This window comes from Eulemur rufifrons, chromosome 30, assembly GCF_041146395.1.
Source record: "Eulemur rufifrons isolate Redbay chromosome 30, OSU_ERuf_1, whole genome shotgun sequence".
Taxonomy (NCBI): Eukaryota; Metazoa; Chordata; class Mammalia; order Primates; family Lemuridae; genus Eulemur; species Eulemur rufifrons.
Window position 1 is genome coordinate 105,877,561 of NC_091012.1, and position 19,922 is coordinate 105,897,482.

Genomic DNA, 19,922 nt, shown 5'->3' on the forward strand with positions numbered 1-19,922 from the left:
CCATTCACAAATATTTTCAAGCAATAAATATGTATTTATAAATAGTGTAAATTTACATCAAGATTAGAAACAAAAATCACAAATCTGAAGTTTATTCCTTAGTCTATGTGCAATCCATTATCTTTGTGACTTGGCTGTTAAGTTTTTTAATGTTTTATTTAGGAACCAAAAGTATAACCGTTATGGTTTCAAAACAAGACAGAAAAACATAAAAGCAGTAAAAAAGTTTCTTACCTAATTTTTCACATTAAAAAAAAGTTGACCAAAGAAAAGACTTAAAATTGCTAACTACCTTACAAAGAAATGACCAGCTACTAGGCTAGTATTTTTTTTCCAAGGAAAATTCTGAAGGGGGAAAAGATAGATGAAAATAAATTCATCAGCCCAGAAATAGAGAAATATAAAAGAGGTTGTCTTCAAGTCAGTAGTCTGTATGATGTTGCCAGTTTTGTCAGATATATACAAAACATGGAAATTATTATTTTTTTTCTGAAGAACAGCTGATTAGCTTTGTGAGAGTCCTGGAGTAGGAGCAGTACTCTCCCCCGTCCAGTCGTTGACACTCCGCACTTGGAAGGTTGCATAGACACAGTTTTCAGCCAGCAGCCTTACGAGATAGCTACAAAAACCAGTGGTGCAGAACTGGGTTACTTCCTGAATAGCAGAAAAGGTCTCATTTAATGTCCATGGAACAACATCAAGATGAGGCGGATGGTAATGGAGGAGCCTGAAAGTAAAAGTAAGGTAGGTTATTTTGATATACAAATTGTTATTAGTGTTCCCTAGCTCATGGCTACACACACAGCCTGCTTGAGAAGTTAAGGGAAATAACTCTCAAGAAAGTTTAACAGACTCCTAAATAGCACAGAAGTATGATTTCCTTTGTATCTCCCACCTGCCCAATTTTCCTAAGAGTCTAAGACCATTACTCTACTTAGTGTATCTGCAATCTTCTGTACTACTTCACCAATTAGTAAAAAACTCTTGGAATGTTCTTAAATTTAGCATTTTTTTAGATTGCTTTAAAAAAAGGCTTTTGGAAAAATAATTTAACAAATCAATTACAATTTCACTAGTGACTGCTTTCAGACCCTATCTCAGCTAGATAACATTAATATATTTTATTCAACATATTTCAGATAATTTTCTTCTTCAAACAATATCGAAGACCATTTAAGTGAAAGTATCAGGCACTAAATTTCAAAAAGTCAGTTTCTGATCACAATTGTGTGAGAGAAAAGTATCGGAGAAATCAACAATTCATAAATTATGTCTGTGTTTCTATTCATAAAGCTATTGATTTGCTAGAGTAAAATGTTCCCCCTAAGTATCTGCTGTTAAAAACTGTGCAATTTGTAAGTGTAGTTGAATTTCATAAGGTTATATAACGTACCAGGAAGTTAAGCTCCATCAAATATTCCCATGAGGTTAATACTTCTGGCAAGGACAAAATTTTAAACAAATACAATTAGCTCTAAAAGCAGAAGTATATTTAAAAGCACACTTACTGATTCATTTTGTGGGCACTAATAACCTATGTACACAAACATTTTATCAACTGAGATCAAATGACATAAAAGATATGATAGTGTTCTATCTAAAGCAAACAAAGATTTTAAAATGTAATTGTTGTAACATTATTTATGCTGGTCTCACTCAGAAAGAAAAGCGAAAATTATATATGCCAATTTCATTGGAATAAATACTTGGAAGTAAAGGAGGGGGGAATGATATGAATATACCCTCATGCAGTATCTAATAAGCCAAAGGAAAATTTAAATATTTCATTACCTCCTATTTATCAGCTGGCAGAACAAACACTATTGCTTCAACCCCAGCTAACTATGTACTCACATGTTGATTTCACTTACTAATGTAAATTGGTCATAGACTTGCATCAGGTCCTCCATTTTGTACTGTTCTAGCACCACAAAATTTTCCAGGTTTCCGCTAGTTTTTCGTGCACAATCTTGGCAATGTACTATGTAGGTCTTTCGAGAATTACTCTCATTAGTGACAAAAAGCAGATCAAAAACCTCCACCTGTTTTATACAAGAAAAAAATGCATTCAATGAGGATGGTGGTATTTATTGTATTGCTTTAGTATAATCATGGAATTCTACTTTAATGGAATTGTGGATGGTGATCTCTGGTTAAGAGTAACTACTAAGAAAAACACAGCTGTATTTGAGAATCTTTAATAGACCAGGTTTATTCCACACCACACCCAAAGATATGGTGGTAAGGCATATTTAGGGGGGTGACATAAGGGAATGACTCATGACAACCACTGGCAAAGCCTAATTCGAAAGTTTGATGAAGGTCAGCCTGTTTTTATTTTAAATTCAAAACATTAATATACAATCAGATGCAAGTGATCATCATTTTCCTTTTACTTCTCCATGATAGTCCTTTCATCACAGGGTACTGTGTATAGATGTTTGTCTTCCCCCCGCCAGACTGAGCTCTTCAAAGACAAAGATTGTGTTTTACTCATCTTTTCATTGCCAGAGCGTGTCATAGTGCCTACTACTTAGCCAAACCTGAAAACACATTGACTGAAATGAATTGGATTATTTACAGATGAAGAAACTGATGGGTAAGTGACAGTGTTAAAGAGTAAGAATACAAACAAAAAAATGTATTCATGAGCATAGCATAATTTTAGAAATAATATCTCTTATATAGAAAGATTGCTGAGTTGCTGAGGTTCAGGCAGAATAAGGAATAACACACCTAACTGGAATCTATCTGATCTCCTAATGACTTACTTTGGCCAGGTGATAACAACATTAAAAAAGTCAATGGATTTAATCATTTCAAATAAAGGTCAATGGCAGAATTACAGAATTTCAAGGTTTGGAATGGACTATCAATATCCATGTCCTTGGCTTATCCTTGAATTTCTTCAATGACAGAAAACTCTCATGATTTCATGTCTTCTTTAAATACTTAGTTAAAATGTCGGAGGTCACCATGTTTTCCATGAGCAACATGAACCTAGTGATCTAAGCCAGAAAATTTTTGAGCATTCTTCAACTTGTCCCTTACCTCTGCTGTTTAATGAGTTATCTTGCTTACTTTACCCTTGAAATTGTTTTGTTTTGTTTTGGTTTTTTTGAGACAGGGTCTCACTCTGTTGCCTGGGCTAGAGTGCAGTGGCATCATTATAGCTCACTACAACCTCAAACTCCTGGGCTCAAGTGATCCTCCTGCCTCAGCCTCCCCAGTAGCTAGGACTATAGGTGTGCACACCACACCAGGTTAATTTTTCTGTTTTTCTGGAGAGAGACTGGGTCTCGTTAGATTGCCTAGGCTGTTCTCACACTCCTGGGTTCAAGTGATCCTCCTGCCTTGGCCTCCCAAAGTGCTAGGATTACAATTAAGTATTTTTGAATTCTTCCCCTTCTGTAATATTCCCACTGCCAGGTTCTAGTCTAGGCCTTGAGACAACAATGCTTATTTAAGACTACAATGCCTTATACTCTCTCTGTTCTCCAACCACTTTTCTCTCTGAAACACATGTATTAGTAGCCTGCTCAAAACCTTTTGACAGCTTCAATGACCTCTGAATATCAAATTCCTTAAAACCGTTCAAGATGCACTGCAAGCTACATACTACCTAGACTTATGAGTAACATTTGTATAGTCTGTGTTCCAGTCACACTGGAACACATTCACCCTTTTCTGCAACCATTCCATATTCCTACTCTCATATTTTTCCTACAGCCCATGACAGATCACCTCCAACTCTCACCATTTTTTAGCCTGATGAAATCATACTCATCTTTCAAGAATGGACTCAAATGCTAACACTGTTGTGAACTCTATGAACTCTAGAAGAAAAAATCAGGTTACTTTTCCTCCCTCAGCGTTATCCTAACAATTAGAAGTCCAGCTTCACATTCATCATAGTCTCATGTACCTTACAATTAGCTGTTTATAATTGGTCTTCCCCAAGTAGAATTCAAGCTTCTTCAAAGCAGGCCTCTTGCAAGCCTTGGCCATAGAAGATTGACAAATGTATTGTTAATTGCACCAGAGAGGACTGAACATGTGTCTGCCTGGAGCGATACTGAACTACATCTAGTTTACTGGCATCTGTGTACATCCAGATTGTTCCCAGTTTAAAATCTCAGACTAAACTTCTTGCTGATTATCATGTTAAAGATCTACCAGATAAATGACTATGTAGTAGATACTTTTAAGGTTAATTCACAGTGAAATATTGTATCATCATATTAAATTTTAATATAATAGCTAACAATAACATAATCAGACACAATGTTAATTTCAGCAAAATGCATTACATAAAAGTATAAATAAACTTAATAACTAAAGAGAAACTAAAAGTGAAGAGGTAAGAGGCTTTACAAAACAACTGCGGATAAGTTACTTACCTCACAAATGCTACAGTAATGAGCTGGTTCTTCTTTTGTCCGCCCATGCCATATAATCTCTTTTCCTGCAGCAATAAGAGCTTCCCTCAATGTCTGACATTGCTTCAGAGTTCTCAGAAGACAATACCTATTGTGGGGGAAAAATTATTTGTGACCAGCAAAAGAATACTGAATTTTAGCATAAAAGATACACCAATTAGAAACAATGCCAAGAGACTTGGTTCTAATGTCTACGACTTCATAATGTTTCTTTTGTCAATTTCTCAGATTTAAAAAATAAGGCAATGCTCAACAGGTCTGATGATGACAATATGAAATCATTTAAACTTATGAAAAACTGATATCTGAATATCAAAATATAATAGTCTTAATATATAAAAACAGACCCTCTGCTTAAATGTGAGTTGCTAATTTTGGCTCTTATTTGGGCAAGTCAGATAACCTCTCTGGGAGTCAATTTCCACATCCTTGAAATAAGGGGTCTGAATTCCAGATCTGAACTACTATGATTCTAGTAAGGCAGGAAGGCAAATTATTTTTAATCAATACTACCTAGACACTCATTAACAGCATCATTTGTATAGTTGTCTTTGAAACTCTTGAGTCTATCAGCAGAAAACATTTATGGATTCAGTCACTACAGGATACAAAATTGGTTTAACTACGGCATTGAAGAAGAAAAAAAAGACATTTATTTCTTCATTTTAACTGGAAGATAATATAGTAGAATCCATTTATATTAATAATTATACTTTCATTATAATTTATACCTTTTCTAAACCCATGATGCTAACAACATAGTGAATTCTCACAGTTTCTGCTGAGTTTCCTATAGTTTGCTGTCATTACTTGGAACTGTCTGCTAAATTCTCTTACTCTTCTGTGAATCTTGGTGGCTCAGGTTCTCTATTTGGACAGAGGTTGGACTACATGATCACTAAGGCATTTTTCAGCTCTAAAATTTGGAGATAATGAAAATGCCCTAAAGGAAAAGAAATGTGTTTAGCGACTGAGTGTTGTCTTGAAAGAAAAGGTCTTATCTATTTTGTTTATGCTGTCTATTAATCTACTCGCTGCCTAGGAGAGTGCCTAGCATATAGTAGATGCTTAACAAACATGGTTACTAAACAAGTAAAACTCAAAGTATAAGTAATAGAATATTTAACTTGTCTTAATTTATACTTCCTTACTATTTTATAAGTTACTAGGTTAAAGTACTGTTATTATCAGAACCCACGTATATTAACAGGGGGGTGGGACAGGGGGTCGTGGAGGAGTAACTGAAAACATGTAAAACTTGTTAACTTATTCAACAGATGTAAAACAGTATTAACTTCATAGTTGTAAGCCAATTCCTTAAGTATCCCATTCAAAGGATTTCACTCTCAGCTTGGCTTTAGCCATTCTTGCATGTTTAACTTATTCAGGAAAACAAACAAACTAAAAAACTCCCCCAAAACCCCAATGCTTTAGACTGTGGTTGCACGTCAAAGCTAGGACAGCTAGCTATCTGTGTGTGCATGCGTGCATATGTAGGGTGCCAGGGGAGGTAGCAAGTAAAAATTCAGATTACGGTAAAAAGAGAGAGAATATAATTCAGACTATGAAGAGAAGCCAGCTCTTGAACAGCAGCTGCTCTTCTTTTTCCCTCTCCATGTCTCATACAATTTACCTCTGAATGCACAGATCTTACTGAACAAGTTTTCCAAGTAGGGCTTCAAAATAAGGTCACTTTTACAGGAAAATAATGCCTAAAACTCTGCAGATAACTTTGGAAGATTTCAAACTCAATTGTGCTTCCATATGGACAAATGAAAATAATGAAATAATAAAATAAAAATATATAAATTAAAAGAAAGAACTAGACAGGAGGTATGTCTTTGCTATTTCACATACATTATGTCAATTACACCTCTTAACAACCCTGTGTAGGAGGGTTATCTCTATCTTACAAACAGGTAAACAAGGGCTCAGGGAAGCTAAATTTGTCTGATGTCATAAAGCTATTCAAAGTAGCTGAGCTAGGAGTTTTTAAAAACAGACAATCTCAAGCTTCCCCTCACTGTCTCATACTGTACTCTCTTCTTTTTGGTCTCTTTTTATGTCTTATTCTCACCCACTCCCCCCTCCTCCCTTGTGAAGATGAGATTCTTGGGCTCAGTCAGCACAGTTTTTTCCAAACACAGAGTCTTGGTTTTCTGGAGTATTATTCCACTCTTTACTCAGCAGATGAACTTTCATCTCCAACGCTACTGACACCTTTGGTAATTAGACTGTAGCTTATAATATATGGTTATTTTGGTAGTTTCATCTAGAAAAAGGCAGTATACTGCCTTTTGGAAATAACAAAGCATCAGAGTTAAGGTTGCTAAGAGTAAATAGTAAGCCATGAGTAGTCCTTCTGGAATCATAGCTCCAGAAGTTTTATTTTGTGTGATACTGAAATCTTAGAAAAGTGACAGTTCTATTGATCTTATCTGACAATGAATAACACAACTGTGGTTTCTCTTGGCCATTATTTTTTTCTTTAACATTGAAATTTTCTGTTCCTTCCCATTTTCAAAAGGCAGCAATTAGAATAGAAGGAAAATTTAGAGAGACAGAGTCTCTTATGGAGTCCACAGCAATGAGCAGGTCCTGAAGAAAGGATGTGATTCAATTGAAGGATAGGGAAAAATAGAAAATACAGAGATTCAGGGAAGATACAGATATAATATTCAAGACTTAATAGTAACCTGCTCTGTTTTAACCCTAGACTTTGATTTCATACCAAGACAATGTCTGAGTATATTGAAGAGCTAAAAAATGAAAGACAAACAAAATCAGGGTTTTTATTTCCCCTTCATTTTAGTTTTGCTGAATTTTAATAAGTTTACATCACAGCAATTAAGAATTCAATTTGCTAAAAACAAAAGAATAAATCACTTGCAAAAGGTATAAAAATGTGGAAGATGGAAAATGCTATTTTATATAAATGTACTTTAGGAACAGGGTCAGAAATTATTTCAGCAGCTACAGAAGCAGGGAATTCTTTCACTTTTAAGGATTAGTATAGTTTCAGGACCCAAGCCCTGTTTTTAGCTGTTTGGATGAAAGATTACACAAAAAGGCAGGGAATAAAGAAAGCTCTAGACTGGAAGAAAACCATGAGGAAGAGGGTGACTGAGGGTTTGGCATATTTGAGGTTATATCAAACCTCCAACCAAACACCAGTCTGCAAAGAAGAAGCCTAAAGAGGGATAGAATTTTAGACAAGGACTTCACACAGGGTATAGAATGAAAATTACTTGTAAAATTAGAACAAGAGAACTGAAGAAAATAATATAAGGACAAACAATTGAGAGCTTTATTTATGAGCAATTAATGCACAATGGTTATAAATCAATACATTAGGATATTAGGCAAAAGATAGATGAATTATGCCATGGATACTAAAAGAAAAGAGAGATTATCTTCAGGTGAGGGGAGGTGGAAATTACAGAAGCTGAAATTTCTGAATTTGAATATATTAATTTAGATATGAACAGGAAGGAGAGGTGGAGGAAGGCACCTTTTGTGTAGAAGGAATGCCATCAGAAGGTAGTGTGGGGATTATTTAAGGAACAAACAACTGTTCTTATAAGATTTTAATCTTAGGATGAGGTTTCTGGGGCAAGAGAATAATAGGAATGAAACCATAATACTAGATTACATCAAAGTTACAACAACACTGCATACTCTGACATTCTAGTGGCAACTTGATTCAGTTTCCAAAGTAAGTTTCCAAATATCAGTGTGGTGACAGATGAAACATGGGTTAACTTGATACGGATCTTTTAAATTCTTTATGGTGACAATCTCAGCCAATAAGAAGTAGATGACAAATTAACACCAAGAGGTGCCTTGCTCTGCCCAGTCTCTCTTACTGGAGGGGCCATGCAGGAAAAGTGACCCAACACATGAGCCCCCTAAACTCTCTTGTACCTGTCACTCCAGGGTTGTGTTCTCTTAGGACAACAGTGGGTACCTGAATGCCAAATAACGCGTCTAACAGTTTCATTTAAACCAACCACATGGCTGAAAATCAAGGTCTCAGTCAATGATAAAATGAGTATCTTAAGAACTTTCAACTCTCAGTTGGAAAAAACAAGCATGAAAGCAAATATATGTTAACCATGAGAATGCAGAGTTTTAGAATTTTTAGATTTTGTTTGGTCAATGTTATCAAAAAGTATTATATATTAAACCCAATGGAGTATTGGAAGACCATCAAGACTATAGCACTAGATTTATGCTAACTATGGTCTTTGTGGTTTTACCATTATCTACTCATAGTGTTGGAAAAAATTCTGTTCCATTATCAGGCCAACTTGGGTGTGACCAGAAATTTGTGTAACACCTTATTTATCCATTTAAAAGTGAGAATCAAAGGGAGAAGGGAGTCAATAACAGTCTACTTTAAATTACATTTTAAAAGTGTATATTGTGTAGATAATGTAATAACTTATGTGTGAACGAAAAGGGAACAAAACAATTCTTAATTCTAAAAGAGATCATCTAATCAGGGTGTCCCTAATTTGTCTGATCATAAGATTTACGAGGCTACTGTGAAAGACAGTCCCAGAGGTCTTCCAATAGAGCTTTGACTTTACTTTGTAGGAATAGAGCCCAGAAGCCTATTTTAATAAGTTCCAGTTGATTCTTATGATCAGGCAAGTAAGAACCAGTGCAAACCTCTTACTTCTTAAGTGATCAAATTAAAACCAATGTCTCAGATTTGTAGCATATTTTTCAATAGGCATTCGTATGATATCAACTTCACAAATCACATGTTATTTTATGATTACAAGCCTTAAGAGACCACAGAGATCTGTAGAGTGGGCAAGATTCTAGACCTAGATTGCCTGAGTTCAAATTCCAGCTACATACACAAACTTCTTATTCTCTGTGCCTCAGTTTCCTCAACTGTAAAAAGGGGGTACTTACAGTGCTGTTATATGTTATATAAAATACTTAGATTTGTGCCTGGCAGTTAGTGCTTAACAAATGTTAACTAATATATTATTTGAACATGACATGTCCAATTCTTAAGTTGCGTTAAAATAATTATGATCACTAAATTGAAGATTTTTTTTTTAGTTTGAAAAAACTGTATGACAAGTGCCAACTCAGACTGCAATAGTTAACACACTGAAAAGAAAGATATTTAGTTTTGATTCTGTTAGGTCAGGGTTTCTCAATCTCAGCACTACTGGTATTTTGGGCTGGATAATTCTTTGTTGTGGGAGCTGTCCTGTGCATAGGATGTTTAGCAGCATTCCTAGTCTCTACCCATAAATGCTAGTAGCACCCCTCCCTCCTAAGTCATGACACTGCCACATGTCCCTTGGGGAAGGAGGGTGGGGGGAAGCAAAACTGCCCACATTTGAGAATGATTGCACTAGGTCTGTGAATATTAACTTTCTAAAAAAGAAAAAAACAGAAGGTGATTGGGGTTTCTTAAATAATTAATATTAATTATAACAGCAACTACCATTACTGAGTGCTTACCCTATGCTAACACCCACATAATAGTCATAAACATTATATTAGAAAGAAACATTTATTATCCCCATTTTTCAGAAGAGGAAACAAAGACTAATAAATTTAGTAGTTTGCCCACAGTCCCCCAGCCAGTAAATGAAGAAGCTAAGATACGAAGGCAGACTGGATGCCAGATAACTACAACTATATAGTGCTGCCCTTCTTGTAATATTTTACTGGGATATAAAATAACACAGACTATAGAGACTTGGGGGGGGGGCGCAGAAAGAAAGCCAAGTAACATATATCGATCACACATACAAAAAACGCACAGAGAAAACACATAAAGCATTAATATTGTACACTTTTTAGGATAGTGCTGACAGGATAGAATGACAATGATATGACAAGAAATTAAGTTTTGGGGGAGTGGTTTTCAATGGACTTGGCACTGTTGAAATTTTAAAGAATTTATTCTCAACCATTAGCTTATATGTTATTAGTATTTTTAGAATTTATAATTACCTGGCAGATTACAGGGAGGTAGACAAGAGAATGTGTATCCTGAAAATTAACTTTCTACTCCTCAGCATACTATCTGATATGCTCCTACTAAATCTAAGACTTCCTAATACTGAACTTTTTGGAGGAAAATGTACTCCTTGGCATTTGGCTTTTGACATATTTTAAAATTTTCTACTTATGGAGATTTAAGTGGAACTAACAAAGTTGTTGATGATGAAACTAGAGTTTCCAATGTATCAGAAACATACTACCACTGTATTAACTTGCCAATAGTCCAACATGACTGTAACAATTTATACCATATTTGTTGGGGTTGGCTTTATCAACTGTATCTATAAGACTACTTATTCTGAAAGCCTACTATCTACAGGGAAATCTCATCACAGTACCAATAGTCTCCAGAGCTCATCTCCTGTACAATAATTTGATTCCTTTCAAGGGTCCTGTTAAAATAAATACTTCAGTGGCAAAACATAAGGAATGTATGAGTTTTATGTAAATGAAGGAAAGAGTCGTAGCACTGTACAAGGAGAAAACGTAGGCCAAAATAATGTATCTCAAGTATCTGAAAATGAAAATCATGAATTTGCAAAGAGTGAGGGTCTCCTGTAACTTTCAATCAACCAATTTTAAAAATTAAAACCACAGGGTAAAAACTGTATACTATGATGAAGATGGATTAAAATGTAATAATAATCTCCCCACCACTAATTTGAAGTTTTAAAGTGCCTATTTAGTAAAACATCATTCACTCAGGATCCACTAATGAAAATATCTATAACATGGTTTATACTGGAGTGAGGCAGGGGTTTACCAAAAGTAAACATCATCAATAATGCTTGTCAAACATATTTACCCAAATAAAATTATGAGAAAACTAACCTAGAATGTGGAGCTTGCACAACACAAAGGCCTGCCATGTTCAAAAAGAAAATGTCGTAACAGAAGACTTTCAGAGATTTAAAAGAGACCGAAGACACAATGACTACATACTAAATTCAATGTGAACCTTGATTCAGTCTGGATTAGGGCAGTGGGGTGAGAGGCAAAAGCTTAAAAAAAGACATTTTTCAACAGTTGGAGAAATCTAAATATAGACTGTGTATTAGGTAATACCACTGAATCTCATATTTCTTAGATATGGTAAATAGTACTGCGGTTATATAGGAGAATATCCTTATGCTTGAGAGATGCAGGAAGAAGTATTTGGGGTGCCATGTCATAATGTCTGCAAATTATTTTTTCATATGGCTCAGCCAAAAAAGTACGTGTGTGCATGTATGTGCATATAGAGACTGCTAAGTAAATGAAGCAAAAACTTATCTGAGGAAGCCAGATGAGATTATACAGGTATTCACTGTACTATTCTTTCAACTTTTTTGGTAGGTTTAAAAAATTTCAAAATAAAAGCTGGAGGAAAAAGTATAAATAAGTTGGGGGGTGGGTACCACAATATGTTATATATGTAAATTTTATATATTTTAAACGAGAATAAGATATCTTAACATGGAAAAACTGTCATAGTTGAATGAATTAAAGGAAGAGATCGGTAGCCTTAAAGTCTTCCTAAATTCATTTATTTGTGTGGGCACTGCTCTACTTTAAAAATAGCTAATGATTCAGAAAACTCAATAACTAATACCTTAGCAGTGATTACCTATCAGCCAGCTAAGAGTTACATATCTCTGATTCCTTTTCTAAGCAACAGAACCATATATCCATGTCTACTTAATAGAAATTTCTACTTAAACTTCATAGGAGGTATTCAAGTTCTACATGTGTAAAGCCAAATTGGTAATCATCATTGTCTACACCTAACCCATTTCCTCTTTACTCCCAATTTCATCAACAAGCACTAAGGTTCCACTGTGTGGCCCAAACCAAAGTCCCGCAGTACAGGTTTCTTTCTTGTCTCTGCCACCAATCAATAAATTGCTATCTATTTTACCCTCTAACTTTTGCTTCTCTTGTCTGAACTGCAGCAATTACCTTCTAACTCATGCCTCTAAATCTTCTGTCTTCCATTTAATGCTTCATCTTGCTGCCAAGTGATAACATGTAAAAATTGATCATTATTAAAAATATTAAACATTGTAAAGGCTTCTCATTAACAGCTATTGCCAATGTGAAGTCTACCTGAAAGTTTTAGCAACAAAAATTTAAATCTATACTCTTCAGCTAATATGAATGAACAACCAGGGCTTAAATCTGAGGGAGACACTTAAAACATTTGGTCTAAATAAGGAGAAACTAAGTTCATTTGCAATATATAAGGTATGTAGAAAAAGTTTATGTTCATTTAAACAGTTAAATGAAGCTGAAAGGGAAAATTATGCACCAAGCTCCCACTAAAATTTTCCTAAGGAGTTAGGCTGTGAACTTCCAAGTCAAGTTCACTGCATTATGAAATGAAAGAAATAATCATGATAATGAATACTCTTGACTCATGCCAATGTAAGAGATATTTGGAATATGATAATTAGCGTATTTTAGTAAAATGACTAGGTTGGAGAAGTTGAAAGAGATTTACTAAATGACTACTCAGATAAAGGACTTTATGGAATTTCAGGGCCCTTAAAGACCCAGCCTGAACTTCAAAGTGCAAAGAGAAAAAACAAGAGTGATGTTGACTTGCTTAAAGAAGTACAGGTAATTCATCCTCAAAATGATAACAATGAATTAGTATGTGACAACAGGAAAGAACACCATTTCCCATTATTAAATCGCCCACTACAAATATAGGTTCATAAGCCCTTATTATAATCCCACAAATTTTTTATAAATTCATTTGGTGTTGAAACTTGACCTGGGGCTATTTATAGTTTTCACTTAGCTCGTTAGAATGACTATCTATATGTTTTACTTTAGAAATATGAATATGGGCCGGGCGCGGTGGCTCACGCCTGTAATCCTAGCACTCTGGGAGGCCGAGGTGGGCGGATCGTTTGAGCTCAGGAGTTCGAGACCAGCCTGAGCAAGAGCGAGACCCCATCTCTACTAAAAATAGAAAGAAATTATATGGACAGCTAAAAATATATAGAGAAAAAATTAGCCGGGCATGGTGGTGCATGCCTGTAGTCCCAGCTACTCGGGAGGCTGAGACAGGAGGATCACTTGAGCTCAGGAGTTTGAGGTTGCTGTGAGCTAGGCTAACGCCACGGCACTCACTCTAGCCTGGGCAACAGAGTGAGACTCTGTCTCCAAAAAAAAAAAAAGAAATATGAATATGTTTGATTCCATGATACTGCAACAGACCCTGCTGGGAAGGTAAAATATATTACAAATGCAGTCTATTACCTTTTTAAATCCAAAAAATTCTTAATTCCAAAACACATTTGGCCTAAAGGGTTTAGGATATGAGACTGTGGAGCTGTTGTAATTCTGTGAAGCCTTTCATGAATCTGCCTCTCTCTCAGAAGTGCCTTTCTCTGTCTGTGCTGCTCCATTATTTCTTACCAATATCTCTATCATTAAAGATCACATGTTTTAATGCTTAGGCTGTTTCTCCATTCATTTTGAGCAGTCTAAGAAGTGATCAAATCCTTTTTACCTACCACAATACCTGGGTACCAATTCAGTTCACAATATATATTTACTGAATGAAAGAATGGAAAGCACTAGGTAGAGCTGAAGGAGTAAGTAGATCAGAAGGCACAAGGTAAATTTTGCTTACATTCTTTTTGGTTGGGTGGACTTATCACTTAACTATGAAAACCTAAAAAGCATATATTTGTAGATTCACAGTATTTAAGAACTAAAAGTAACAATTCAGGCAGAGAGTTAAGAAAGATTATATTTGTATATCCTCTCCATTTCACTCCTTACATTTAATTGATATTTTTTCTTCTAAAATGGCCTACAATTCACATGCTCAACATATACAGAATTAATGCTTTATTAAAAGATGATTCAAAGGAAAAGGGGAAGATATAAAACTTGTAGTTCATATTAAAGATGGTTTAAAATAGCAAATAAGAGTTGTAAAAATAAATAGAAAACAATTCAAGCACACGTTTAAAGGCAGCAGTGGGAGAAATGACTGATAAGGTAAGTAGGGGTCAGATTTGAGGCACTTCACATGCTAGACTTTAAAGGTAGATTTTTAAAAGCAAGTTTACATTTGTGCCTTTGCATATTTAGAATAGTTTGTCATTGGTGACCTCAGGAAAAGAAGTGCTGGGTATACTGAGAGTAGAAAGGCAGACTGTGTGGACAGTAGCGTGAACAGGAGATGAAGAAAGCAGAGGGAAGGAAAGGCAAGGGAGAACTGTTTATTAGAAGTGGCACAGTTCACAAGCCTGAACAAAACAATACCACTTCACTTTTTGGCAGGAGACTAGATTTGAGGACCAAAGCAATGATGTGGATATAACAATTTTACAGCAAAACTGTGCTTGTGGGAAAAGACCCCCTTCCTATTTCTGTAACAATACATTCTCCATGCTCTCCTCTGATCTTTATCTAGTTCGCCTATTTCCTTTTCTTAAATACACATATTCCCCCAAGTTCAGTCCCCAACTCCTCCCTTTCTCTTCCTCTCAAGGCAATCACAAACCATTGGGTAGAAGACTCCCTGGTCAGTCAGCTTCTTCTAAATAGTTCTATCCTACTTCTTCTCAAACTTGCCCCCAAATGAAGTCATGTGCCACAGATACAAGTGCTTTCACATAAGATAGACATGGGTTTAAATCTTGGCTCTACCTTTAACCAATTGGATGACCTCGGGATGCTGTAAGAAATAACTGAGATACAGTCTGGGAAGCACTTTGCACAGTACTTGGCTAAGAACCAAACTGGATTTATTAACTATTAATAACATTATTACCAATCCATCTAAGAACCCAGACTTGAAAAGCCAAAGGATCTTTGACTTACTCCTCTTATCACCCAAAAGTTTAACAGCTAGAAAGATCTTTATGAAACTTAAATTAGATCATGTTAATTAAAATTCCACCAAGAATTCTCCAACAAAGTCTTAAATTTGGTATACAAAGTGTGATCTGCCTCTAAGCAACTTTCACAACTACCTCTTATTCTACTACTCATCACATACATTGTGCTCAAGCCAAAATGTACCACCAATTGTTTTCAACACACATTTAGCAAAGTTGTATCACATATACATTTAAGATCATGCAAATACACAGTAGGGAAGGAAGTCAGGGGCAGGGGCAAAGGAGGTACGTGTTGGAGAGAGAATGAGAGCTGGAGGAAAAGAAGATGACCTGGAGTGAGTATACACTTGCTATTTCTCTAGAGAGTTCCTCTGAATATTACCATGCTGAGTATGATTTTAGCAGTTGAAGACTAGAATTTTTCATACAATAGGGCCTCTCTATGTAAGCCAAATACTGTGCCTGGTGCTCAGCTGAATAACAGGGATTTATTCCTTTACTGGAGGAAAACATGACTATGTTGTACTTAAGAGAGATGGTATGACCTCGCTTGGGTGAGGCAAAGACATAAAATGTAACCAGAAGATATCTGCACTTCAGTGTTTATTGCAGCATTATTCACAATGGCTAAAATATGGAATCAGCTTAAGGGTCTATCAAGGGACAAATGGAAAAAAAAGATGTGGTGTATGTACACAATGGAATATTATTTAGCCATGAAAAAGAGGGAAATTTTGTCATTTGCAGAAACATGGATAGAGCTGGAGGACATTATTTTAAGTGAAATAAACCAAGCACAGAAAGACAAATATTTCATTTTCACACTCATATATGGGACCTAAAAAAAAAAAAATTTGATCTCAAGGAAGCAGTGAATAGAATGTTGGCTACTAAAGATTGGTTAAGGGTGGTGGGAAGGGGTAATGAAGAGGTGTTGGTGAAGGGATAATTCTGTTAAATACAAGGAAGAAGTTCTGATGTTCAGTGGTACAGCGGGGCAACTATAGTTGACAATAGTTTATTGTATTTCAGAATAGCTAGAAGTTTTCAAATGCTCCCACCATAAAGCAATGATGAATGTTTCAGGTGAATCATGTCCCAGTTACCCTGATTTGATCATTGTATGTTGTGTGCTTGTATCAAGATGTAACATGTACTCCATGAATATGTACAATTATTATGTATCAATAACAAAAATTAAAAAAAAAAAAGAGACACGGTATGGATGTATACTATACTATTATTTTCTGGATGAAATGAGGTCTCTCTCTGATGGTGCAAAAGTTTGGTCTTAAGCTGGTTTTGGGTGCCATTCTTTTCTCCTCTCCCTGCTTCCACTTTTTCACACAAAACACATTCTTCCCCAGAATGCACAGTTTAAAAACACTTTTCTGATTTCATGGGCTGGAAAGAATTCAGTGATCGATCACTGTATTTCTTTCAATCTAATTAAATGTACTGACTTGAACACAAGACCTATACCAAATACTTACAAATCCTGAGTGCCTAGTCCAGACCCCTGTACACAGTAAGCAAAGACTCATTAACTGAAAGAAAGGGAGTAATGTTGGCTGCATTTTTAGCAATGGCTGAATGACTGTATTTTAAAAGGGAAGCTTATAAAGCAAGGTGTAGGGGTCTGGTCTTGTGGTTAACATTTTCAATCAGTGTGATGACAAAAAAAAGCTTGCTAATCACATCTCATGACAACTCAAGCTGGGTGCAGAATTCTTAATATGATGAGGAATACAATCAAGATTTAAATGATTAGATATTTTGTAGTGCAGGGTAAAACAGAGTACAGATAAGAATGTAACTGCATTTAGATTTAAAAGAAAAAAGGAATGTATAAGGAACAACAGTATAACCACTCATTGTAAGTGGAAAAACACCCAAATTTTGTGTGCCCAATTTCAACAAGACAACTTTATAATAAGCAATACAAGTGTCAATGCCCAACATTTCAAATACTAAGAGGGACAATGATAAACTGGAAGGAATCTAGAAGGATGACAAGGATGATGAGTCTGGGGTAGGGAATGGAAAAGATGACAGAGGTGATTGATGTTTAAATTAATAAAGATCAGGGAGGAAGAAGAACAAAATATGTTAACAATCTTTCCTTGGTTCCTTTTTCCCTCTCACCCTACCACACAATCTATGAGCAAATTCTATAAGCTTTAGCTCCACAATGGTTCCTAGTTTGATCCCTTCTCTCCACTTCCACGGGTAAATCTCTGTCCAGGTTGGTCTGTACTATGGCAATTGCCTCCTAATTTGTCCTCCTTATTTTTAACCTTGCCCCTTGGAATCCATTCTACACAAAGCAACCAGATCCATTTTCCAAAGTTTAAATCGGCACCTATTTCTTTCTTGGTTAAAATCCCCTAATGGTGAGCTGTAACACTTAGAATCAATATATAAACTTGTTACTATGTCCTAAAAGTCCATATATGATCTTGTTCTGCTTACTTCATTAAGCTTAACACTACCACTCTTCCATTCTCTCATTCTGCTAAAGCCACATTGGCCTTTTTGTCCTATAAACATGCCAAAGTTATTCTGAATTCAGCCTTCACTTTTCCTCTGGATTGGAAATGTTCTACTCCTAGATCTTTGCATAGTTGATTTCATCTGATTATTTTGGAATAAGCACAAAACTCACCCTCTTAGATACCTTCCCTATTTTAGCAAAAGAAGCACTCCGACCTTCCCTATCCCCATATTTCCACTCCCTACCCCTCCCAAATATTATTCTATTTTACCTTATTCATATAAATAAATTATATTTGGGGATCTGTCTTGCTTCACTAGAAATTTAAGTCCCCAGAGGATAGGGATTTCATCTTATACACTGCCATGTCTATCATCAGTGCCTAGAACAGTGGCTGGCATACAGTTGGTTGTCCATCACTTGTTGAATATGATTTATTCTGCATAAACCCCAAATATATTTCAGGAATTGGAACCAAACGACAGGTAGATTGTAGGCCAATTTGTAAGGAACTTTCAGGAATTACAGTGAGGTGAAGAGCATATTTAAGAAGTCATTGGATGACCACAAATTATGGAGGATATGGATGGGATTACTATATTAAGTAGGAGTTGACTAAACGACCTTAAAAATCCTTTCCAATTGCAAAATCATAATCTATCCAAAATGTAGTCACTTTCAGCCTATACAAACTCTTAGATAAGTGGCTTCTATATCGAACTATCCCTCTACCTTCAAGTGATCTGAATTAGCATCTAGTTTTTGCCTACCTCCAACTTACTAAACATCTTCAGTGACTTTAGGTCATTCTTTTCCCCAAAAGTAACACTAAATTTGCTATTCAGACCAAAGTACCATTCTGAGACATGATAGGGTAAATGGTAAGATAATTCTCCACTTCCACTCCCCCTACTAATTATATTTATAGAGACCATGGAGCCTAAGATCCAATGTTGTAAAGGATTTGCACATTACTTGCTAAGATTTGGTTTTTGTTCCTTTCTGTCTCCCCCTACCCCTTTTGCCCAGAACTAGATAAAACAACTGATAAAGGACTGTGTCATCAGATAATTCATAGACATGTTACCTTGGCCCTGCAATTCTGGTTTAATAAAATTTTGGATTTAGGTTTGAAATTATTTTAATAAGCCAGGATTACTTTCAAAAGACAGTATTTTGAAAACACCACCTGGTAACCAAATTAATATACCTGCAGGATAAGTACTTAACGTAAATACTATTTTAACAAAAGACTAAGACAAGCTTATTTTATCAGTGAGTATAAAGCAGTGTATTCCAAAATGAATTTTTGAGAAAATCAATTCTTCAAAAAATACTGGTCAAATAAGTTTGGGAAATACTGTATAATTCTTCTCCCTCATTCACAAAACACATCAACACATACAGCATCTAAAATATTTTACAAAAAATTTAAAAAAAATTTTAAATTTTAAAGTAAGGGACTTGTTGGACTTTACTTAATCCATCATTTCCTATATTTCCTTGACCAGACTTCCCACCTTTTGGGGGCAGAGGTAGTAACAGAAAACATAGTTTTAGGGAAACACTGCTATATAGCACTGTTTGAAGATATTACCTTTAAGTAGATTTACAAAATAGCTAGGATAGAAACTGTGACAACAAATGAGAAGCTTACTAGTATAGATGTATTCAAACTAAGTCATTATATAAGGATTTATATAACTTGCATTAAAGTTTTTAAAGCCACTAAGGGACAGTTATATGAAGGACAATTAATTAAAACAATAAAAAATTAACATTTTAGTTAAATCCCTATATTAACTGCTAATTTCTCTGTTAACAACAATTATTCTGCAATGCCATTCTCACCTCAGTTTCTAAAGGCAGACTTTCAATATTAAAACTAAAGTTCTCTTGAGAAATTAGGTGTTTCAGGGGCAAGTGGGGAAGAAACACAGGTTTGTTAATCTACTGGTTTAGAATCATTTATGTGTCTTTGTTCCTTTATGTACCATAGTGGGCTGACTCTTTGAAAGGGAAAGATATTTTTAACATGTGGATTTTCATATTACATATTGCTAGACTTCTGGACCATTTTGTTTTATATCAACATTAATTCCATGG

The 19,922-nt window shown here is 35.4% G+C and overlaps 1 protein-coding gene across 1 annotated transcript in view; it reads right to left on the reverse strand.

The window, feature by feature from the left end:
• Nucleotides 1-287: 287 nt before the first annotated feature.
• The window catches only part of KDM6A (lysine demethylase 6A), a 196,106-nt gene continuing 176,471 nt past the window's right edge, over nucleotides 288-19,922 (reverse strand). The window contains 5 exon segments of the mRNA XM_069464453.1: nucleotides 288-727; nucleotides 1,872-2,042; nucleotides 4,401-4,527; nucleotides 5,277-5,315; nucleotides 5,317-5,382. Coding sequence (XP_069320554.1) covers nucleotides 698-727; nucleotides 1,872-2,042; nucleotides 4,401-4,527; nucleotides 5,277-5,315; nucleotides 5,317-5,382 — 433 coding nt within the window. The 3' untranslated portion in view covers nucleotides 288-697.